The 25,562-nt window shown below is 40.4% G+C and overlaps 1 protein-coding gene across 1 annotated transcript in view; it reads left to right on the top strand.

Moving 5' to 3' along the window:
• VPS13B (vacuolar protein sorting 13 homolog B) overlaps nucleotides 1-25,562 on the top strand; it is a 1,100,792-nt gene that overhangs the window by 629,193 nt on the left and 446,037 nt on the right. The window contains 1 exon segment of the mRNA XM_036759288.1: nucleotides 12,327-12,438. Within this exon segment, the coding sequence (XP_036615183.1) occupies nucleotides 12,327-12,438 (112 nt within the window).

Below are 25,562 nucleotides of genomic sequence, written 5' to 3'. Positions count from 1 at the left end.
GACCTTGAGGATGAACAAGAACATGCCTGAATTGTTTGGAATCTCAAAGTATGAGAAATTCTGTAAGTAGAAGGCAGAGGACGTATAACATTTATTTAGACATGAGAGAATCCAATCCCAGGACCAGAAATTCCAATTCCATATAATAGCAATAATATTCCAAAGCCAGTAAACCCACCTCAATGTAGCAACAAGGAAATTGTAACACAATAAATAGCAAGGAGCCAGGTCATCCTGTAACCTTCTCTCCTATTAGGGCCTTCCTGTAAACAATCACTCACAAATTCTAGCTCTCTGCTCAGCACTCTCTTCTGCAGCTCTGTAGACTCCAAGTTCCTGCTCCTTCTCCTTGGGCTGAATTCTGATTCCTGTAGGTCTCACTGCCTCAATGTCCTCTTAATGTCTGCTTCTGAATCCTGCCGCTCTCAGTTCTGCTGCTTTGCTTTTCTCAGTTCTGGGCTCTCTTTTTATATAGTCCTAGCCGGCATCTGATTGACTGGAACTCAGTGCAAATGCCATTGGCTCTGGTCTTAGCAACTTCCCTTAGGGCCCTGAGGGCTTCATACCCACATCACTTAACTGGGGTCACACCTAGTTAATGAAAGGATGTGAGCCTGCCTCTAATCAGGCCTGCCTTTGTTGGCCCCACCTGAGGCCCATTGAATAGGCAGGAAAAATCTTTCACTTACTGATTGGCCCTACATATGGTGGAAGCTTAGTCTTAACAGGCGTTGATCACACTTATGTGACAATGCAGGGAATACAGAACTACTTTGCAATAAAATTCAGTTTTGTTCTCAAAACAAACAATGGGTGTCTGAAGTTAGGCCACATCATTTTATTTTCATTCTACATTAGAAGACAAAAATAATCTGCTTATCTTCCTTTTATCCATATTGTCTTTTCATTTCCTGATTTACATTGGCATTTGTATAGGTCTGCTTAATCATAATAACTACAAAAATACTGACTCATGCTCCATAGTGCAAAATTATTGATATCCCTTTTCAGTTTTATTATTATCTACAGTAACAAGGAAAATCTCTCAGCAAAATAAGATTTAATTGCAGAATCAAATCTTGATATTAATTGTATTATTTTAAGAAGCTATTCTTTCCTTGAGCCGTTTATAATTCACAAATTCAGGTGCCTCAGTGCTTCCTAAGCAGTTATTGGAGAGCTTCTGGGACTGCACACTAGGTGCTGTTTACGTGCCCGAGTACTTAATTTTGGCACCAAGACTTTATTTCACATGTGGATCAGATTTTTCTTGTTGAGTGACTCAGCTGTACTAAAAATCTGTTGGGACCCACTTTGGCAGGAAATTTGGCTGTCAATGGAGCTCTTAATAGAGATTGATCTGGGGACAAAAGGATGCATATTTTCCCCCTCTGCATGTGTGGCTTGTAGGGTCGGTCTCTATTTTATAGTGACCATTTATAAGTTACCATCAAGTCACCACATTTACCACTAGTGGTTTAAGGTTCTGCTGTGCCCCTGCTTTATTTAAATTATTAACTTGTCCTGAGGAGAAAAGAATGTTCTCCCAACCTGTTCACCAAAATCTGATCACTTCAGACAGAAGTGAGCAACCAATTTATTGGGGCCTCCTCTGGTACAAAACTTGGCTCTTTGTAAATGCCCAAAGCTTTCTCCAGATTGTTTGAAGTTGTAGATACAAGAAATACTGTTTCTCGTTAAGGATTGATGGCCAATTATTGACAGAAACACACCATCATAGAATGAGAGGAAAGAACTCAAGATGTTTAACCTAGGTGTCTTCAAGCAAAGGCTAGATGATAAGAAAGAAGGAAGGGAGGGAGGAAGGAACGAACGAACGACAGGCAGTATTTTGGAGTATCTACTTTGACAAAAATGAGTATGATATTTTAACCTAAAATATTCATGCTGCTTTGTTATCTTAAAATACCAACTCCTACCAATATCAGTAAAAGAGGATCCTATAAAGAAAAAAGAAAGAAAACATTGACGCAATTTCAGAATTATAAGAGATAATCTAGTCCAATCCGTACCTGAGCAAATGCCTCTTTTATAATGTGCCTGACAAAGGGATCATCCAGCCTTTTCTTGAAGACCTGCAGTGAGGAAGACCCCATTCCCTCTGGAGACAGCCAACTCCACTCAAATAACTCTGAAGAATTGTTTCCTTGTATAAACTCTTGATTTTTCTTTTTGAAGTTTCCATATAGTAAGTCTTATTTCTGCCCTTTTAGACCAAACAGAATAATCATGATCCCCAAAGTGTTTTCTTCTCTAGGGTAAACATCCCCATTTCCTTCATCCCACTCCCCAAAAGGACATTATGTAGACACCTTTCACCAGCTTGGATGGCCTTTTTTGGACATTCTCTAGTGTATCAGTATGATATCCAGTCAACAAGTAAGGTCAACAAGTATTTATTAAGTGTCTACAATCCAAAATTGAACACAGTATTCTAGAAATAATCTCAACAGAGTAGAGTATAGAAGAACTAACACTTCCTTTGCCTTAGGCACTATGGCTCTCATGGTACAATCTGAGATCACATTAGCTTTTGGGACTGTTAGTGTCCTCACTCCCTAATTGCCTTGTATTTAATCACCTTACATTTACATTTATTTTGCCCATACTTATATGTGTATATATTGTGTCTTTCATTATAACATAAGTTCTTGAGGGCAGGGACTTTTTCATTTTTGTTTGTGTATCCCCAGCCCCTAGGGTAGTCCCTTTCATACAGTAAGTGCTTAATAAATGCTTTGCTATTGATCCACATATGGGACTTTTTCTTCTGTCTTTAATCCCTTTAGGGTATGTACCCAATAACTGACTGAGGGGAAATATTAATTTTAATGAATTTTATAAAATAACTCAATTTTATTTTATTTTTCAAACAAAAATCAGTCTTTTCCCCTTCCTAGTTCCCTTCCCTTGCCCTCACAAGAAAAAATAAAACTCCCCCTACAAATACATACAGTCAAGCAAAACAAAACCTCTCATTTGCCACATCCAGAAAAATATATTTCAATCTACATTCATAGTTCATTACCTTTCTATCAGGAGACGTAAAACATGTGTTTCCTCATGAGTCTTCAGGAATTAGGATTGTCATTGTGTTGACCAGAGTTCCCAAGTTTTCTTTTGAGTGTATCTGTGTAGAGAGAGAGAGAGTATGTGTGTGTGTGTGTGTACGTGTGTGTGTATGAATAATATGTATTTTGTTTTGGTGAGCTAAAACATCTTTCTCATCTCTCTCCCTAAATATTCCCTCCACTCCCCCACTCACAAACAGAAAACACACACACACACACACAAATAAATCAGTATTAAAATATGTGGTCAATCAAAACAAATTTCCACATTGTCCATGTGCAAAATAAATTGTCTCTTTCTACATTTTGAGTGCTTCACCTCTATATCTGGAAGTAAGTAGCAGGTTTCATCATTAATTCTCTGGAATCCTGAATTGTTTGGAATCTCGAAGTATAAGAAATTCTGTAGGTAGAAGGCAGAGGAAGTATAACATTTATTTAGACATGAGAGAATCCAATCCCAGGACCAGTAATTCCAATTCCATATAGTAGCAATAATATTCCACATTATGCTGATGTGGGTTCAGCACAATGGTAGTTTATCACATTTATATACCATATTTGTTCATCAATTCCCTAGTTTGTGGACACCTCTTCAGATTCTCTTTCTTTGCCCTCTAAAAGAGCTATAGATATTTTTGTACATTCTTAGAATTTGTTTTACCTAGAACTAATCTCTCTCTTAAGCTATTTTTCTTTGAAATTCTCCCTCCTCCCTTCTCCCCTTTCCATCCTATTTCCCTATTGAGTGAAAGTACTTCTGTACCAGGTTGGCGGGGAGGAGGGCTGTAGCCCATGTCAGCCATGGAAAACTGCTGGTTCGGAGCAGCAGAGTTGTAGGCTCCCCTTTGGTCTAAGATTCTTTCTCTGGTTATTCCTCTTCAGGCTGTATTAGATGTTGAAAATGAGACCCTGCTTTGAACCTGAGATCTAACCATTCTGAACTTCTTCCTTTCTATGGTGCCAAGAGCCTCTTTTCCTGGGAACACCTCTTCTCTGTTTAAGTCCCATTCTCAGTCTGCCATCTTCTGTGGCTCAGAACTGAGAAGTGGATAACAAAGCTTATAACTTGTACCCATCCTTGGCTCAGAATAAAAGGATTTGTTCTGTCAAGTTTGGATTCAGTCAGAAGGCTGCACTTGAGGTTCTAGAGGACTACATATGGACTCAAGGCTGCAGGTTCCCCACCCCTGGTCTGGGTTTAGAACCTACTCTTTCTCCTGGTATAAACATTCCCTAGATACTTCAGTACTCTGCATGCAGCATACTCTAGGCCTAACGTATCTCTATTGTCCCCAGAACTCCTTGTCTTTCTTCCTATGCTAAGCAGGGCAGGAAAAATAAAACTCACTCTGACTTTATCTAGATTTCCCCATCAGGATTCAGTCTGGTGCATTTTCTAGATCTCTTGGGAGAAATTTGTGGAGAAGAGCCTATTGCAGTGCTTCTTATCATTCCTCCATCTTGGCTGTTTCCCAAATTATTTTCCAGTATGGTTGGGCCAATTCACAGGTCCACCAAGAGTGTATTATTGTGCCTTTCTCCCCATAACCCCTAAAAGTTTGCTATTTTTATCTTTTGTCATTTTTAGCAATCTGATATGTGCGTGCAAAACCTCATAACTGTTGTAATCTGCATTTCTCTCATTATTAGTCATTTGAATTATTCTTTCTTATGACTGTTTCTCCCCAACTCTTTTCTGAACCCTTATAAATATGCTTTCCCAAATTCCAGGTAAATTATTAAACTGTTTCCAGCTTTACTCACTTAATGGATTTCTGTGCCCTTTCTTTCCTCTTACACAGCCACCATACTAACTTAGATCATCATTACCTCTTACCTGGACTATTGCAATGACTTATAAATGGACTCCTTCCCTCGAATCTCTTATCATTCTGATGAGGGTTTGGGGTGAGGGGTGCTCAACACCCCAAAGTACCGACACACCGGGTCCTGCCAAAAGAATTCGACTCAAGCTTTCTCAGCCAAGGGAAAAGATACAGTTTATTAGGAGTTAGCCAAATAGGCCTGCCCCAAGACATCCCACCCCTTGTGACGCCTGTAAGGAAAGCGGGCCAGACCAATCTGAGCTAGATTGGATCTGACCAACCTCATGGAGGCAAGATGGAGATTATATACACAAAGATTGTGGGAGGGATTGAGGGGTAGTCTGGGGTGATGGAAATGACAGACAATAAAGGGCTAGGGTAACAGAGCTAGGGTATAGATATTTTGATCAGGATTAAGGATGGGAAACAGGATTAAGGGTGGGAAACAGCTGGACAATAGAGGACTGGGCAAGGTAGGCATTTGGGCTTAATGGTTATAACCTCAGGCCAAGGCCAGGTCCAGTGGGAGGATCAAGGTAGGCATTTGGGCCTAATGGTTATAGCCTCAGGCCAAGGCCAGATCAAGTGGGAAGATTCAAGGAGAGTTCAAGGGGTTCCCAGAGACTGTGCCCTCATCATCACCAGTTCCTCCACAGTCAGAGGTGAGAAACTGTCACCTCAGACCACATGTGGCCTTCTAGGTCCTTGGGTATGGCCTTTCAACTGAGTCCAAGTTTTACAGAACAAATCCTTTTATTAAGGGAATTTGTTCTGTGAAGTTTGGATTCAGTCAAAGGACAGCACCTGAGGAATTAGAGGGCCACTTGTGGCCTCCAGGCCCACAGATTTCCCACCCCTGCCACACCCTACTGCACCCTTTCCTCCTCCCTCCCCAACAAGGTGGCGTAACTTCTCTCTTATCCCTTCCTGACCCAAAAGGATAGTTACACCTTTTCCTTTCTCTACTCTTTTTCCATCTGCCCTCTTGTCTCTCTTTAGTAATTTTTCTTTCCACCCCCCATGCCCATCCCCCCCCCACCTACTCTTAGTTTCTTCTCTTGATTTATCTAAGCCAAACTAGGCTAACTTGGCTTCAGTCACAGCTGGGATTAATCAAATAATCACTGCATTCTCTGAGTACCACAGTGGGTAAATACTGGGCTTGTGCTTATGGAGGCACACTCTACTTAAGACATCCCTCTCATCTTTTATTGTCAGTTCTTTATAGCTCTATTTTTGAAGGACGGGTTTCTGATCTTAGAGACCAATTTTACACCATTCATAGATGTTCTGTATAGAATCTTAAAGGCTGAGATGTTAACAGTTTTGGTTAAATTAACATTTTAGCAACTACAGTAGGAAAACATGTCTTCTGTTTTTGACATTGGAAACAAACTCAAATTCAACTAAAATTAAAAGACCCACCAAGAAACCCACACACATTCCACAGAGCCTTTAAAAAAAGAAAGACCTTTTGAATTATGCCAGTGAATTAGAGATAATGCTTCAGCCTTCATATGGAAAGTACCAGTGGTTAAATTATCTCTCCTTCAGGCCCTAGTAAGGACAGATCAGGGGAGCTGGTTGATCTGCTTCTTTGTGTTGTCTCGTCAGATTATTATCCTACTTTCTCCTCAGATTATTATCCTGCTTTCTGACTGTATCAGGATCTGGCCTGTTAACCCAGAGTTTACTCATTTTAAAACTCAATATAAAAGTCATTATTTTTTTTACAAAGATGTAATTAAAATTTTTCCTAACTCGGTGCCATAAATTATTATTAACTATAACCATAAGTTATAGCAATATGCAGAAGAAGCATTTTGAAAGCAAAGAAAATAAAGGCAGTATTCTTCTTGTCCTACCACTTACACTGGTGCTTCCTAAACCTGTTTGGAGTTGGAAATAATTTCTAAGTTTACCTCGTATGGCATTTCTTTATCCTTTTTGTATTATGGACCCCTTTGATGGTCTGGTGAAACCTATGGACCCCTTCCCTGAATAATATTTTTCGATGCAGAGGATTTCAAAAAAAAGGAAACCGAATTAACGTCACCAAGTATCTTACAGAAAGAACTGAAAGAATTCTTTCAAAAAATTTCTCTTGCCTGGAAACTTCCTGAGCCTTGTATGAGCTGGTCAGAACCCAAGTAACCTGTCTCTTCTTCTTTTGCAAACGCAGAGCACAAAGGCTAAGACTTAACCTTAAGCCCTAGCTATGATAGTGGTGGCCAAGATGTCCATTAAACCACCATGTTGGGCTCCACCGATGTCAGTACTACTGGTACTTAACAGTGGTAATAAATTCTTTTCAAGTTGTTGTAATAAAACAAAATGCTTATGAAGAGGTGAAAGGTGGAGAGGTGCTCGACACCCCAAAATATCGACGCACCGGGTCCTGCCAAAAGAATTCGACTCAAGCCTTCTTAGCCAAAGAAAAAGACAAAGTTTATTAGGGACCAGCTACAGTGGCCAGATCCTCCAGCAGCCCCGCCATAGGCTAGACTCCTAAAGAATCTGAGCGCCTTGTGCAGGCAGGATGGGATTTAAATACATAAAAGATTGTGGGAAAGATTGAGGGGTTGTCTGGGGTGACTGGTGGGGGGCTTTTGGGATTGTCCTGAGGGGAAGTCTAAGGAAGATAAGGTGGAGCCAGAGTCCAGGATCCAAGAGAATGGGATATCAAGGTTGGGAAGTAACTGAAGGCATGCATATCTAAAGTAACAATAGAGGGAGAGATCTGGGCCCAAAGACAATGTGAGGCTTGTGGCCCTAGGGGAAGGCCAGATCCAGCCGGAAGATTCAGGGACAGCTCAAGGGGGCTCCCAGAGACCGCACTCCAGACTCAAGGGGGTTCCCAGAGACTGTGCCCTCATCATTCCCCCCTCAAACATATAGGACCCAAATTCTTTTGGGGTCAGGGACGAAGATCTCAGCTTCTGAAACTGCTTCCTGCTGGCAAGGGGTGTAGATCTGTTCCGGGCTCGATGGGTCCAGTTCAAGGGGTCTCGATGGGTCCAGTTCAAGGGGTACACAGTCATCTGGAAGTTGATGGCTTGGAGTCTGGAGGAGACAAACTTGGCAAAGAGGTTAAGCAAACAAGCAGCAAACAGACAGTACAGGAGTACAGAGAGAAGACAATATCCCTGGTGGGAATTAAAGGTGACTTGTTCTGTGTACCACACTGCTTCGGGGTTCATGAGTGTGTAGCACATCCAAATTAGGTCGGGGGTATCTAAGAGCAAGGTTTGATATGTGGTGAGCCTGTGGTTAGCCAGCCACTGCTGGCCATCTGCTTCTAGGATGCTCTGAACTTGATGGGGAGTCAGAGCTCCTAAGGGCTGGTCTGCTAGAGGTTTAGAAGCTTCCTCAATTAGAGTGGCTGTAGCAGCTACGGCCCTGAGGCATGCAGGCCATCCAGTAGCCACAGAGTCTAACTGCTTTGAAAAATAGGCAACAGGTCTGGGGTCTGGTCCTAAAGCCTGGGTTAGGACTCCCAAGGCCTGTCCTCTCCTTTCATCAACATAGAGAGTGAAAGGTTTTTCTAGATTAGGTAAAGCTAATGCTGGAGTGGTGGTCAGTTTAGTTTTCAAAGTCCCAAAAGCTTGTGCTGGGTAGGGGCCCCACTCTAGAGGGAGTGAGTCAGGGCCTTGAGTGGCAATTAATGGTTGCAGTCCCTCCCAAGCCTTGGGCTTAATTGGATATTGAAGGCTATGGAGGGGAACTATGGCTGGGGTGGCAGAAGTAGCTTGCCCAGGAATTCCCTGATCCCAAACAATTGGCTCAACCTTCTCCCACACCTCTGAGGGAACATGGGGAGGTCTGGTAAACAGAGGGAAAAGGGAGTTATGAGGTTTAACTAGAGAAAATTGGCTTCCCAATTTCACCATCAGGTCCCTTCCCAAGGGGGCAGGGCCAGAGGAGTGTTCAGACAACAGATCCTTGATGCCCATGACCTGATGGGTCGAGGGGCATGTGGGGCCAGAGCCACTAGTTAAAGCAAGAGAACATAGCCGTGATAAAGTGGGTAACCTTACCTTCTGCCTCGATTTTGCCCAGGGCTCCACGAGAGAGGTGGAGAAAGTGGGAGCACAGCCAAGCCCCAGGCTTTCCCCTCCTTCCAAGTCTTGAGAAGACTGGAGGACAGGGTACTGGGAGGAGGCTCTACCACTTTTCCAGCCTCGGGGACATCTCCAATGTCCCTCCTGGTTAGATGCTGGGCATGGTCCTAGAGGCCTGGATCCTGGAGGCTTCTTCCAGGGGGGCGCCCTAGAGGGGCACTCCTTAGACCAGTGACCCTCCTTGTGGCATCGAAAGCAGGTTTCCCCACTGCCCAAGCCAATGGGCTTCCAAGGAGGTTCCCTGGAGGGGTGCTCCTTGGATCTTTTCCTGGCCATGGCAACAGCCAAGAATTGAGCGTGTTCTCTGCCTCTAGCTCTTTCCCTGCGTTTCCTTTCCTCTGCTGCAACCAGGTCTCTGTTGTTGAAGACTCCAAAGGCCGTCTCCAGCAATTGGACCTGAGGTGTTTGGGGTCCCATTGCCAATTTCTGCAGTTTCCTCCTAATATCTGGGGCAGACTGATTAATGAAATACATGTTAAGTATTGCCGCCCCTTCAACAGAATCAGGATCCAAATTTGTATACTTCTTAATAGCTTCTACTAGCCGGGCCTGGAAAAGAGCAGGGTTTTCCTTTTCTCCCTGAGTAACTTCCCTGATTTTTTGAAAATTTATTTGCTTTTGAAATGCAGTTCTTAGGCCTTCTAACAGGCAAATTACCATATGGTCTCTCTTTTCTCTATCCTCACTCCTTTGATAATTCCATCCTGGGTCACTAGTGGGAACAGCAGCTGTACCTGGGGGATATTTTATGGGGTTATTGCTAGCCAAACTATCCCCAAATTTTTGGGCATGTTCCCAGATTCTCCTCTTCTCCTCAGTGGTACAACAGGTAGAGAAAAGGATATGCAAATCACACCAAGAAAGTTCAAATTGCAGGGACAGATCCCTAAAACCCTCAGTAAAATTAGTGGGATCTTCTGAGTATCTCCCCAGTTTTTCTTTAATTTGAAGGAGATCTGAAATGGAGAATGGAACATGCACTCTCCTTGCCCCAGCGGGGGAGGCAGGCATTTCCCTCAGGGGAAAAAGCCTTGAAGGCGCTGTGGGACCTGGAGCTTGGGGCTGAGGTAGATTAGACTGTAAGGCCAGGGCATCTGGCTGGCAAGGGAGAAGATCAGCTAGTACCTGAGGAGGGGTAGGGGTCAGAGAGGGAGATACCAAAGAGACCTGAGTGGGAGCCACCTCAGAGAGAGGGGCCAGGGGAGGAGGTACTACCTTGGGGGCAGGGCCCGAGGCTGGAACCTGAGTAGGGGTTGCCTCGGGGGTGGGGCCCATGGTGGTAGATACTGCAGGGCCTGAAATAGGGGCAGGTCGTGAGGCCAGAACCTGAGTAGGGGTCCCTTCAGGGGCCACATAGGGAGGCATCTCAACAAGGCCTTTGGCTGGGACCTGAGCAGGGGTTGCCAAGGGGGCAGGGGCCATAGCAGGAGATGCAGGGTAGGACACTCGGACCATGAAGGAGGCAGGATAAGAGGAGGGTTGCACTACGGGAAACCAAGAGAAAGAGGGGATGGCCACGGAAGGGGGAGCACAGCAAACAAGGGTGCTCCAGGGAGGTTGGGGAACAGGAGGAGGGGCTGGGGCTGAAGCCCTAGGGGCCATAAGGAAGGGGTTATCCAAAATATCCTGTTGACCCCCATTGCCCCTTTGTGGGGGGGCTCTAGCTATGAGCATCTTACAATCTTTTCTGAGAACGGGGTTCCGAGAGAGCTCCACGAAGGTCATTATGTAAGGAATTTCTGTCCATTTTCTTTCTCGCTGACAATATAAATTTAACTGTAAAAGAGTATTATATTGTAAAGTCCCAAAATAAGGCCACTCTTCATGGTCTTCTAAGCGATATTGTGGCCAAGCAGTATTGCAAAGGTATATCAGCTTTTTCTTTTTAAGTTTTTTAGAGAACTTAAACTTTTTCCAATTTTGTAAAAGACAACCTAAGGGTGAATTTTTGGGGATTGAGGAGGTTTGACCCATTGTGAGCCCAGGGGGCTGGAAGTCCCTTCCTCTGCAAGGAGGATCTGGGAGTAAGCCTCATAAAGGAACAAAGCAAGACAGGAAAAAACAAACACAAAAAGGTACCTGAGATTTTCCCATTCCCCAGCGCTGAGAGAATTGGGAAAATTGGGGGCGCACTTCCGGATAGGGCTTCCGTCCTTGCTGTCTATGCTTCAGAAGGTGTGCCCAGGTCCATGGCCTTGAACATAAACCACTGGACCGAGAACCTGAGAGTGTCGGGCTGAGTCCAAGACAGCGGGCAGCTGTCTGACCTACTGGGGACCTGGGAAGTCAGGCCCGAAAAGCACCTCCAAAATGCATGGAGAGCGAGAAAGGGTTTGGGTTAGGGAGAGGCTTACCTTCCAGTCCTGGCTGGAGAAAAACTTGAGATTAGCAGTCGTTCCCGGCCAATGCACCATAAAATGAAGAGGTAAAAGGTTGAGGGGTGATCGACACCCCGAAATATTGACGCACCGGGTCCTGCCGAAAGAATTCGACTCAAGCCTTCTCAGCCAAGGGAAAAGAGAAAGTTTATTAGGGATTCACCACAATGGGCTGTCTTAAGAAATCCCCCCCCTTTGTGACGCCTGTTTCCACAAGCGGGCCAGATTCAACCTACTGCATTAGATTGAATCTGAGCACCTTCATGGAGGCAAGATGGAGATTATATACACAAAGATTGTAGGAGGGATTGAGGGGTGGTCTGGGGTGACTAGAGGAGGGGTTTAGGGAGGGTCTTGAGGGGAAGTCTAAGGAGGACCAGGTGAGGTCAGAGTCCAGGAACCAAGAGAATAGAATTAAGGGCAGGAAGTCCCTGAAGGAATATCAAAGGTTGGGAAGTAACTGAAGGCATGCATATCTAAAGTAACAATAGAGGGAGAGATCTGGGCCCAAAGACAATGTGAGGCTTGTGGCCCTAGGGGAAGGCCAGATCCAGCCGGAAGATTCAGGGACAGCTCAAGGGGGTTCCCAGAGACCGCACTCCAGACTCAAGGGGGTTCCCAGAGACTGTGCCCTCATCACTTACGAGCAGGGAATAAAATGAATTACACTTACATAGTTTTGGTAAAAAAAAAAGAAACATACATAAATACTAGTCACCACTTTGAAATCGCTAGATATTACAAATCTCCTAGGATTTGTCTAGCACTATAACGAAGTATCCTTTGTTATATTATTTTTTCTCTACTTATTTTGCATTTTTCTTTCAAAGAACAGCCTCCTTTGCATGCCTTGTTGCATAAAAACAACATTATAGGGCTGACTTGACTTGTCTTTTTTTGTTTCAGTTACTGAGGCTGCAAGAGAAGACACCCTGGTTTTGAAGATTGGCTCTGTCGCCATGGCTCCTCAGGCCGACAACCCACTTAGCAGAACCGTCCTTAGGAAAGACATTTACCAGTAAGTGTGTTCTCTTTGTGTCTAGCCTAGCCGAAATTGCCTTTTGTGAGGACAGGCACTGATCTATAAAAGTGCAGCACGATGGGGCCTCTAGAGATACTTTTTGTTTTGGATCTTTTGATATTCAAAACCAGGTTTTTCTGATTTTCTTCAATTGTGGCTTTAAAAATTCATTCAGACAAATCAAGTCTTTCTGTGAAGTGTTGATGAATAACAGAATCTAAGCATCAAGTCACCATGAAACTGAAGGAGTGCAATTGAAAATGTTTTAATGCATCTTCTTAATCTGACGAAATCTCCAGTCACATAAGAATATAAAGAATGTTCTAGGACTACCATTTCCCATTGTAGTCAAATTGTATCTAGGAGTAGGTTTTCATAATGGAAATGTAAGCAATTATTTGAAATGTAGGACTATGGATGTCATGTGGATCAAAGCTGTAAAGAAAAGCATACTTCTGAGGAGAAATTTCACAGTAAACACATTTTCTGTGAAAATGTTGTGCTCTGGAGTTTGTCACTAAGCATGTGTAAACCACAGTAAGCATCTTTGGACAGCAAAACTGGTGAACACATGTAATCAGTATGATAAAAATAATATATGATTCTTACTGAAGTTGGCACTACCCCCAGACATGAAAGTGCAGTTGCAAATAATACCAAGTGAAAAAAGTCACAGAAATACAGATGAACAAGTGTCTTCTACTTCCTGCTCGTATGTTTCTCAGATGTGGCAGTCTCTCCTTTCTCTCACTCTCTCTCCCCCTCTCTCCTTCTCTCCCTCTCCCCCTCCCTCCCCTCTTCTTTCTTCCCCTCTCCTCTCTCTCTCTCTCTCTCTCTCTCTCTCTCTCTCTCTCCCCCTCCCCCCCCCCTTTCTCTGTAAAAGAATCTCCTACAGTACTTCAGTAGATGTTACTGTTGACTGATTATTGTGAAGCAGTGACTGTCTGAAAGATGACAGTTATTTTATTCTTTCCAGCCTGGGAATTTTAGGAAGGCAAGCTCTACCTTAAAGATCATCTAAACAATATTTTTTCTCTTTCAATTGTTTATAAGATTCTTGATCTGATGTAATATTTGCATTTTTGTTTTGTAGTTTTTCTGATAAATTTAAATACAAAGTATTATTCCTTTAAATGAGTAAAATAGTTTCCCTTATGAATTTTTCATAGGATCATACAAATTTTTAATAGAAAGGGCTGCAGAGATAGTGTAGTCTAATTTCTTCATTTTACTGATGAGGAAACTAAGAGCAGGTAAGTTTAAGCATGTATCTGACCATGTCGCCCCCACCCCTACCCCTATTCAATAAACTCTTGTGCCTCCTTGTTACCTCCTGAATCCAATATAAAATTCTCTGTTTGGCATCTAGAACCAACTCCAGTTTGCCTTTGCAGTCTTCTTACACCTCACTTCCCCCACATCTCACTGGATGTTCTCCACACCTGGAATTCTCTCCTTCCTCATCCCTGTCTCCTGATATCCCTGTTTTTTGCCTTTCTTTGTATCCCCAGCTCTTAGTATAGTGCCTAGCACATAATAGACACTTAATAAACGGACTGACTAAAATCCCATCTTCTATTACAGGAAGGTTTTTCCAATTCCCCTTGATACTAATGCTTTCCTTCTGTTGATCTCCTCCAATTTAACCTATATATAGCTTGTTTGTACACAATTCTTTACAAGTTGTCTTCACCCCTCTCCTGTCCTCCTAGTGGACTGGAAGCTCCTTGAGAGCAAGGATGTTGTTTGCTTTCTTTATTTTTTTGGTATCCTCAGAACTTAAAACAGTCCCTGGCATATAGTAGGCACTGAATACATGCTTGTTGACTGGCTGATCGCTGTGGTCATAAAACTGACTAATGGTAAAATAAGAAATGGAACATTTGAAAACAGACCTTAAATATCATTTGCTCCACCACTCTTAACAAATGAAAGAAGTCTCTTTAAAACATCTCTAACAAATAGTCTTCTATTCTCTTACCTGAATATCTCCAAAGGATAGTGAACTCTCTCTCAAAAAAATCCATTCTATTTTTTAATAATTTTAGTTGTTAGAAAGTTATTCTTTGTTTTGAAAAGAAATATGCCTCCCTATCAATTCTATTTACTATTCCTAATTTGCCCTCTGAAAAGGGCAGAATAAGACTCATTGGATGACGGCTTTCACATATTTTGAAGATGGCTGCTATGCTCACTTCTGTAATCCAGGTCTTTTGGCTCTTTTAGCATGAAGCAGAGATACAGGAAAAATACCTTTAGAGGACAAAGGGAAAAATATGCATCTTAATTTTTTCTATATTTTGTTTAAATTACCCTCTTGAAATTCTTTCTACCATATTTATCTCTTCCCTTTTCCTCTAAGTCTGGGTATTATTCAGGGAGGGCCCTGTCTGGTCTTTGGTGGAAGAAGACCAATCTCTAACCAAAAAAGGGAAGGCTTTATTCCCACCCATGAACTGGCATACAGACAGCTCCACTCATATGCATGAATGGCTCATTAATTCTCATGTACAGAGCAAAAGAAATGCTATTTAAGCATTGGTGGGTAAGGAGGGCAAACACAGGAATCCTTCATAGATGACTACCAAATTGAATGTCATGTGAATACCTTAAATTGAATAAACATTTCACACAGGTTGATTAGATATTCATAATATGTGTTACCATTATCATGACATTTTTGTACTTTAATAGATTACAGCCTGGTAGCCATCATCCTAACATTTATTAAACAAGCCAGTATATGCCATGCACATACCAGGATGCAGCATTGTAGATAGTGTACATTAGACTCTTAGTTCCTTCTGCCCACTAACTCTTGAGAATTCAGAGCTGTTCTAGATTAAGGCAGGTTCCAGCCACCCACTTCCATTTGGATTTACCTCTGGAAAGTTAGCACAGTTTAGGGCTTGTTATAGTCTTAACAAGAGTAGCTCAGTTTCAGGGTTGTACTCATCATTGTAATCTTCTCAAAGACTGATCTATGGAACCACATCAAAGCCCAAAACCTTTCCATGAGGCAAAACTGATTTCCTGGTGTGCTGTGGTACGAGGGTGATTTCTAAAAGCTCCCTCAGAAACTGAGGCCAGCCTAGAATGGGATAAGAATATGTCAAATTTATGTAAACCCACTAGTGAAATGGATGTGGGCTCAAAAATACGAGCATGGGTGTGAAGAATGACTTCCTCATGGCCAGTTGTATTTGAGTAGCATGTTGGAAAGGACCTATGTTATATGTGACTCTGCTTTGCTGATGCACAGACTGTCCCACACTGTAGAATGTGTTTGATGCTGGGCAAAACATACAATGGCACCTTTTAAGAAGCTTACATTCTAAAGCGATTTCTGAATAATAAATGCAAGTACACATGAGGGAATGCCAAAAATGTTTCAAGATCTCACTGAACACTATGTAAAGTAATGTATCATCAGCATTAAAGGATGCAGAATGGCAGAAGTAGAGATGGCATTGGAATGTGGTGATCTGTGTGGGAATGGCCTAGTTTAAGCAAAAATGTACCCACAATAACAAAAGCTTCCCTTTTTCTGATGGTTCTATTAAGTGCATAGTCATGATGAAGGGAATGATATACATGCCTGAGTATTTCAGTCCAGTTCTATATTAAATCAATAGTCTTCTGTATCTTCTTGGAAATTGAGCATACTTTCAATCTCAGTATCTGTCTAGAAGCAAGTCTTTGCTGGGACATTTACAATGTAAGAATTCTCTCTATGCAGCTGTTTGCGGATGTCAAGAGATTACTTCCCACACCTACTTATTCATTTTTCTCATACAGAATTCCTAGTTCATCATAGTTTAAGTTTGTCTTTGGTACAGTTCACTAAATTTAATTTACCTTATGTGTGTATGTATCTATATCAAGTAAAATGTGGAAATTAACATATGTGTGTATATACACATATATACATTTATATGTGTGTGTATATATATGTTCCTTGTTACTCATTATACATCTGGAGCAAGTAGACATTTAAGGTGCGCTTAGATGGGGGCAGATCATGGGATGGAATTTGGAGAAACAGAGAAAGGGAATAGGAAAAGATGATAGGGAAGAGTAGGGAAAACATACTGTCCAAGAGAGAAGTTAGTTTAATAATATTGCTCAGACCACATACAGTGTACTAGAATCCATTTCAGGTGCTGCATTTAAGGAAGGACATAAACAGGCAGGAGTGTACACATATCAGGGAGACCAGGATAGTGACAGGGTCTAGGGAACATGTCTTGTCAGTATCATTTGAAGGAATGAGTGATGTTTAGCCTAGAAATCAGAAGACTCGGGAGACATGATAGCAGTCTTCAAGGATTTGAAGGACTATGATGTGGAGGAGGAATTGAATTTGTTTTGTTTAGTCCCAGAGGGCAGACCAAGAAGCAAAAAAGAGAAAATTGTAAAATGACTGATATGGGCCATCCTGAGGAAAAGCTTCATATCACTTCAGATTTACCAACATATAATGAGCTGCCCCTGGAAGTGATGGTTTCTCCCTCATTGGAAATCTTCAAGCAGAGGCTTTGGAACCATTGGGATATGTTGTGGAAGTTCAGGATAAACTAGAGAACCTCAGAGTCCCCTGCAACTTGTAGATTGCATGATTCTGATTTGGAAATTTAATTGGCAACATTGACAGCAGTGTTAAACATTCTTCTTCTTGTAATAAGTGTAAAGATGAGAATAGAGGGCTGGACCTTTGATTTCATTGGTAGAACATGCCCAGCACTGCCCTGGGGAACTGCCCAGAGTGCCAAGGGGTGAGTTAATGACTTGCTCAGTCTTACAGCCCAGTATATGTCAGTTGTGGAGTTTAAATGCCAGTGTTCCTGGCTCCAAGACCGAGCTCTCTACCCACTATACCACGTTGTCTCTCATAATACAGTCAAGATTCTTAAGAGGTTGTGTAGTTTAGAAGATAGAGCCCTAGACTTCAAGTCAGAGGAAATCAGTTCAAATCCCAGCTCTCCTGCAAATTACTTCATCTCTGTGGGGCTAAATTTTATGGAGGTCAAGGGGAGAGCCATTCTTACAACAGCTCCCATTTTGTTGTTGGAAAGAAAGCTTTAATTGGTTAAAAAAAAAGTCCATTCTTGTGTTGATCCCTGTAATTTCAACATAGCGGTCTATGGCTTAGGCTTTGGGGCCCAGCAGAACAAGTGTCTCCAATATGACATATCTTTAAGTACTTGAAAGTGCAGCTCATACCCTCTATAAGTTTTTGTTTCTCTAGGATAAACATCTCCGGTCCTTCAGCCAGGTTCCAAAGCCATACCTGCAGGTGAGACATGCCAGCAGATCAAGCTGCTGAATACCACATGTGGTACCACACAAAGCTATAAAGTAAATAAGTTGGTTTTCTTATGAAGCTCATAAACTGTGAATGCAGTTCCAGAAAAGGAGTTCCAGAACCATTTCAAATTATGTCAATGTGGTTGAAGTTAGGAGTATATGTAGTCAACCAAGGGGGTGATAACTATGAAGGGGCAACCCTCCCCTGGAAAATGACAGTTGACATGTACATAGCACTTTTTAGAAGATTATTTGTTTGTTTTTTAATGAACATTGTCTTATTAAATTCTCCAATTTGGTGAGGTCTAGTTAGAGCAGAGTCTTACTGATCTTCTGTAAAATGAAGGAGTTGGACTAGATGGCCGCTACAATCCCAGCTCTGAATCTGTGCTTCTTTGTTGAGAAAACCCAGGCCAAATGGGGTTAATTAAGCTGCATGCCTACTGTCAAACAGGTAGTAAGTAACAGAAAAGAGATTTGAACGTAGGTCTTCTTAATCTATATCTAGGATTCTTATTCCTACTCATATAATTGCCTTCCTTTGGGTTAATATGCTCTGGTATGATTTTTTTAGACACTTTCCTTATTATCCTACCTTATATGTGGCTGCTGTAGTATTTTAGTACATTCCTCAAAAGTGAAAGCACTTCTAAAGCAATTATCATTTACAAATTGCAGTTTTATTTCTTCCAGCATACTTTTCAGTGGAGGAAATACTCAAAGAAGAAAGCACAGCTCTCATCTTCCACTTTTCACTGTGCCGTTGTATCTTTTTCCCCCTTGAAATGTGTATATCTTCTTAGAGTGGATTATCTAGCCATGGCTTTATTTAATATAAGCAACTCAGATTTCACCAGAGGGTAACAGCTTTAAGTCACTTTTGTTAGAGAGAAAGGTTTAAACTGACAAAGTAAAAGAGCCACATATCTCAATTTCCATTCCTGGCTCCCGGCCACACGCTCTATTTCCCCTTGTTTGTTAATGGAAGACAATAAAACAAGCTGGTATCTGAATCATTTTATCCCCTGATGGTTTGGAGACTACGCTATTGCCTTGTTATTTGGGGTGCTTCTTATTCTGGCTTTGCTGGCCTTTAACATTTTTCTGATCTTAATAACCACTTGAATGAACAACACTTCTATATCTTATTAACAGATCTTTGAGCATATTTTCTCATTACATTGGGAACACTCGATATAGAACAAAAACTCCATTGTTTTTACATTGAGATCATCTGACCACAGAAAACCTCAGTGAGAGAAAGTGTTATTGTTTTTCATCAAAGTAATAAAAAGCAACCCTGTTTCTGAAGGTTTGGTATAATTAATATTATTCTGCCAAGTAAACATTGCAGGTAAACATTAGCAAGTATGTAATATGTTCAGAAAGTTATCGCAAGTTACAGTAAGAGCATAATCTTCTCAAAACCAAACTATTTCCAGTCTGAATGCATGGTCTTTGTTATACTCACTTTTGAGCAATCAGAGATGCACTGTGCTGCTGTATAAATAGAGAGCTAGCTGGTCTAAAAGCCAGGAAGGCCTGAGCTCACGTGTGACACATAGTGGCTGTGTGATCCTTTACAAAGTAGTGCTCTTTCCAACTTTCTTAGATGAGAAGTTGTAGAGAAAGGTACTGACTTGCATTGATAGTTTTCTTACCTGGAAATCTCAATGGAATCACAGATCTAACCCCTATTCCAGTTCCAATTTTTGAATAATTAAAATGAGATAGAATTTGACCAAAAATGATAAACTACATCTCAACATTTGTTTTATACTGAACTAAGTTTATCCTAAAGTGCTGAAATTTATACTTCCTAAATCAATCCAATTTATTTCACCAATATTAGAATTTAATTGAATGGATATTCAAGTGTGATGATTTCAAAAAGTAAAATTTTAAAGGATGTTTGTCTTATTAGTATTTTCCATCATAAATGAGAACGTGAATTTAATGATCTAAAACTGAAATGCAAATAAATACTGATTTATGTACATTGACTAGGTATAAAGCATTCATTTTCTCCAAAATCCATAATGAGTTAAAGTATTGAGAGTATAGTCATAGTATTCATATTGTTTACTGTGTAGGCAAGTGAGACTGTCCATAAAGCCTTATTTGAAGGAGGCAAAGTTTGTCTGGGACAGACTAAAGCATTAAATAAATAAAATAGGGTAAGAATTCATTATAGAACTTGGCACACTAGTGAACCTCACATAATTAACTAGATAATGTGGGGAGAAACAAAGCCAGTAAGAGATTTTGTTCTGTATACTCTTTACAAAAAATAACAAGGAGGGAGGGAGGAAGGAAGGAAAGAAGGGAGGGAAGGAGAGTGGGAAGGAGAGTAGGAAGGAAGGTGGGTAGGAAGGAAGGTGGGTAGGTAGCTAGGAAAGTTAAATTGTCCTTTTCAAGTTAGCTTATAAAAAGGAAAGGACTGAATTTGATTTACTTGTTTGGGGTTAATAAATATTTTTTCCTGGGGCAGTTAGATGGTGGAATGGATAGAGCACTGGCCCTGGAGTCAGGAGGATCTGAGTTCAAATCCAGCCTCAGATACACTTACTAGCTGTGTGACCTTGGGCAAGTCGCCTCGATTGCCTTGCCCAAATAAATAAATAAATAAATAAATGTTTTCCCCTTAAAATACGGAATTCAATAATAGTCATTACCATCTGAAATACTATAGAAAAAGTTATTGTTGAACAAGATATCTTCTATTGATTCCTTATTTGGTAAGTTCTGTTAACTTAGGACCTTAGGAAAATAGTATCATAATAAACAAGGTTATGTAAATTTTCCCCCCTTAACTCAGATCCTTCAATTCTGGATGTCAGAAGACCAATAGGCCCTTTCCACTTCAGGATTCACAGATTTACTATTTCAAATGAATTGTATTGCTTATTGGAATGCAAGAGGAGAATTGAGCTCATGTGGTTTTATAATTAAGAAAAGAGAAATGCATTACTTTAGACAATATTTTAATTGACTTATATTGTTTTTCTTTATGTCTTCCCATTTCTGCCCCTAAACACTGAATTATAATAGAAACCTCTCTCCTAGTTTCTTTATTCTAAGGAGATGATTTATTCAAGAATTGAGTCTCGTATTACATTTAGAATATATGTTGTCTTAGTTAATGAATAAACTAATGATTTTTGTATTTTGAGGAGGAGAGGTAGAAATCTTATGGGAGATGGCCATTCTTTTTTTTCTATATGCTTTTCTTGATCTTATCACAGAAAGAATTTTGGAAGAAAGAATGCAACCATAAAATCTTGTTGTAAATCCTCTCTGTCTTTCAGATGTCTTTTGGAATATGAAATACGTTTCTAAAAATTTTCAGATCCACCCTTTGTTTGGAATTTACCATTGGGTTTTGACTTATTCATTTTAGATAATTATGTGGTTGACCCACTTGTTATAGATATATCAGTAAAATATTAATTCTTTTAGAGTTTATAATATATGCACCTTCATATAAATTCTAATAACACTTTATTTTTACTTTTTTAAAAAAAAATACAACTTGCCTAGATAGCTAAAACTCCTTTATAATGGTGTGGAAGGCCAGAGATTAACAGTATAAACTAGGTATGTCATATCAAGCTTTTGCTTTTTTCAGTTGTTCAGTTGTGTAGAGCTGCATGATTGGGTTTGGGGAATATTCAAATATATGAAATGACACTCCTTTTTATAATGAAGTTCTCCTGTATTGGCAGTAGCCTATGGGATACAGTTCATGTATCCTCTCTTTGTTGTGGTCACATTTTCTATAAAAATTCACAGACCCCATTTTCCATTGAAATTTAATTTTGGGAATGTTTAATGGAAAGCTTCTTGTAGGCAAACAAAGACTTAACTAATCAAGCACTTTAAAGGACTAAAGGAACAAACACTGACACTGCTGGTGAACAGATACAGAAACCTGAACCAGCTAACAAAGGCATAATTGTTTATTCTTATAAACCTTGACTCAGTGTAAGCACCACTAAGCAGTATCCATTCTAAAAGCTATTACAGTTATGTAAGGCTTACATTTTTCTCTTTGGCAATTTTACTACTGCAAAATGTATGCTTTTGCCATACTTCAACCAAGTCACTCCCTATCTCCATCCCCCGTTGCTTGGTATTCCACATATTTTAATGTATTGAGTCAATTCACAAACCGTCAAAACTTAACTTAAAAAATAAATCCTAATTAATATATTGTTATTGGCCCACAAGCTTGTCCGTTCTGACCTCCACCAGCAGCATTATATTGTTTCAGCTGCTTTAGCCATGCAAAGGGGAGTGAATAAAAAAGAATTGAAGGCCCTCTTAGAAAGCAGAAGGACAGAACACAAGCAAGGGAAGGAGCTGCAGGAGGGAAATGGCAGCCATAGGAGAAGTAAGTCACCAGAGGTGAGTGAAAATAAAGGCAAAAAGGGGGTTCAAGGAAGAAGCAAAAGAAAGAAGTGGAGCCTAACAGAAAAGAATGAGAGGGATGCTAGTGGTCTATTTGGACTTCAAGTTACAAAGAAATGAAGAGTTTTCCTTGATTTCTTTAGGCCACTTCAGCCGTTACGTATTTTTCAGCTTACCGCCATTTCTGTACTTGTAAACCTTGCCTAGCTTTCTCTTTAATCTTGTATAAGTTTCATAACTATCATGATTTTGGCTGATATGAATAAGAAGACTTTAATCATGTAAGCATAAAGGAAATGTTCTCTGGAAATGAAGCGTGCTTTCAGTTCTCTACTACCTCAACCACAGGGCAGTATTACTTGTTATTGACCATTGTTCAATACCTGCACATGTGGATCAAGACAGTGGGTCAACATTTCCCACTCTTAGTTTCTGTCAGGTAAGTATACTTGAGTTGGATAGATAAGGTTGGTCATTTCAGTGATTCTTTATGTTGTACATCACCATAGAATCAGAGAGTTAGTACAAAGGCCTTTATGAAAATTTCTAACAAGTAATCAATTCATTTTCCACTTGAATACTTCCAGTGAGGAGGAACTCACTACTTCCTAGGGAAGCCCATCCTACTTCTGGACATTTGTACATCTTAAGAAGATTTTCTTTTTGTTTTCCTTATATTCTGTTTGCCTGAAATCTGGTGTTGGGTGTACAGATGAGATCATAATTAAAGCAAAGAGCTTAGTACAGCATCTGACACATAGTATGTGCTGTGTAAGTGTTAGCTTATTATTATTGTAGAATTATTTCATTTTAGATTTGAGAGACCTTTAAATGTCTTCTAGTCCACTTCTATCACGTGACAAAGGAGAAGACTCAAGCCCCAATAAGTGTGATGTGACTTGCCTGAGAACATCAATCCGGGTTTTATTCTCAGGCCAGAGGCATTGTGCCTGCCCCGTACTTATGTTCCCAATTTTTACTTGTTTTTCAATCTTGCCTGTGTTCTATTTATGAAGTTCTAATAAATTGTACATAATCTTAATGCTGAATCAGTCGATCAGAAATATTTGTTGAATGTTTACCATGTACAAGGTGTTGTATTTGATACCAAAGGGAGAACAGAGAAGAAATAAAGTATAGGCCTTGCTCTCCCTTTGCTGTTCCCAGCCGATAAGCTTATTACATAGAACAAAATTAGGGCTTTCCAAAATGTCTTAGGCTGGCAGCAGGATTCCCCTCACTGGATATTGTCAGGAAAAGGCTGAGTAACAGCTCATCACAAATGTTACAGAGAGAATTCCTACTCAGGTGAGGGTGGACTAGAAGACACCTACGGTCCTTTCTAGCTCTGAGATCTTGTGATTCTGTGAGATAAGTGCCAGCATCAAACTTAAGTGTCAAGGTGAATGGTAAGAATAAGTAACTCCTGGAGTTCAGCTAGGGTGGTCAGGGAAGGCTTGGCTGAGGAGTCCTAACTCATTTGAGATGACCTTTGGAAGATGGATAAGATTTAGAGACTTAGAAGAATGGGAAGGACATTTATAGCTCAAGGAAATGTGGTGAACACAGGAGTGGAAGTAGGAAAGCATAAAGTATGTTGGAGTGACAGTCAGTTGACTGGTCTTAACAAGTAGAATTCTTGAAGGAAATATGAGGGAAAACTTTTCTGCATCTTTGAATTGTTATTTACTTATCTTTTAAAAATCAAAATGCAAAACAAGCAAGTTGTTAACATTGAATTCTTTTTTGAGTGTGAATAGACATTGGGTCCTCAAAACCATTTACTAGGAAATTTAGTTTTCCTGCCTCCCCATCTTCCTTTCTTTTTGTCCTTGTAGTATTTTTTATCCTGTTCCTCATCCTTTTCTTTCTCTGTTCTTTTCTTCTCACTTCTCCTCTCTTCCCCTCTTCCTTCTTTTCTTTGCTTCCTTCTCTTCCTATCCGCTTTCATTCCTCCTTCATTTCTTTTCCTCAGTTTCTGCTTCCCTTTCATTTTTAACTTACTTCTTTTTTGTATTCATTTTACTTTATTATTTTCTTTCATTGTTCATTTCCATCATTTTCTTCATCAAGCCCTGTAGGTGAGCAGTCTTAATGCTGAAGTTTTTCTTGTTTATAAAATTTTCAGATAATTAAACATATCTTGCTATTATATAGAGAATTTCATGGTTGTAAGAAAATTGTTTTTAAAATAAAGTAAAATAAAAATATTCAAAATATAAGGGAAACAATATCAAATCAAAAAATATTTATTTGGCACTTACCATACACAAAAATCTGTTTTCAAAGAATTGGAGAACTTCCATTCATCTGCCTCAGCGTTCAATATAGATGACACAAGTACTATCAGAAGTTCTGAAGTTGAGGAGAAAGGACTCAATCTACATAGCATTAAGAGAAGAATACATGTCATAGGTCTAGAATCCCATATTTGAAGTTAAGAATTTGTGACTATGTGCAGGGGAAGATTCTTGAGGGCTTAAATACCAGTATTTTCCACCAACTCTATCAGCTTTTAAAGAGCTAGGACTGCTCTATCATCAAGGACACCATCTGACACAAACAGATAAGCTATAAAAATGGAGCTAAGAAGGGTATGCATTACATACAGAAAGGCCTATGTGATAGGTATGCAGAATTACCTCATAATACTTCTGTAACTTTTAAGATTTCCCCTTACCTTGTTATTATACCTTTGTAGCTCCTAACTCCCTGGACAATACTAATTCTTCCATTTGTCAGGTATATTGTATTGAGGATTCTTCACGGCAGTTGATTTGGGCTTAATGGCTGCTGAGGTCTCTTCCCCCTCAAAATTCTGGGATTCTTATTTGGTCTCCCAAAATGTCAGTCTCATAGCTTCAAGCTGTTTGTATCCCTCACCCACCTCTGGCAGTCTTAATGCCCTGGAGGCACTCTCACAGATGAGGAAAGAAACCCAGAAAGATTAAGTGACTGAAGTCAGGCACTGGGCAAATGATAGTGGTGAGACTTGAAACCGGGTCCTCTGATTTCAGAGTCTCTGGTTTTTTTTTCTCTACAATACTGTCGCCATTCTATTTGTGTATCCAATATATAAAGAGATAAATATGCACAATGATAGGTGGAAGAGGAGGATAGAGAATGCTAACAACTAGGGAAAGTCTTCCACAGAAGATGGTTATCTGGTGGTTAATGGAAACCAGGATTCTTGAATGGCAGAAATGAATAAGGAATGCATTGTAGGCTTGGTGGATAGCCCAAAATGATTGTTTCAGGAAAAGTCAGATGGGTTAAATTAACTAAAATGTAGAGCACAAGAAAGGGAGTGGTGCAAAATGATTGTGGCAAGATTGAGGGAAGGGAAGAGAATGGGCATTTATATAGCACCTGCTGTGTGCCAGGCACTGTGCTGCGCATTTTAC

Source organism: Trichosurus vulpecula, chromosome 1 (assembly GCF_011100635.1).
Source record: "Trichosurus vulpecula isolate mTriVul1 chromosome 1, mTriVul1.pri, whole genome shotgun sequence".
NCBI lineage: Eukaryota > Metazoa > Chordata > Mammalia > Diprotodontia > Phalangeridae > Trichosurus > Trichosurus vulpecula.
The sequence above is the reverse complement of the archived record's forward strand: the minus strand, read 5'-3'. Positions and strand labels throughout refer to the sequence as shown.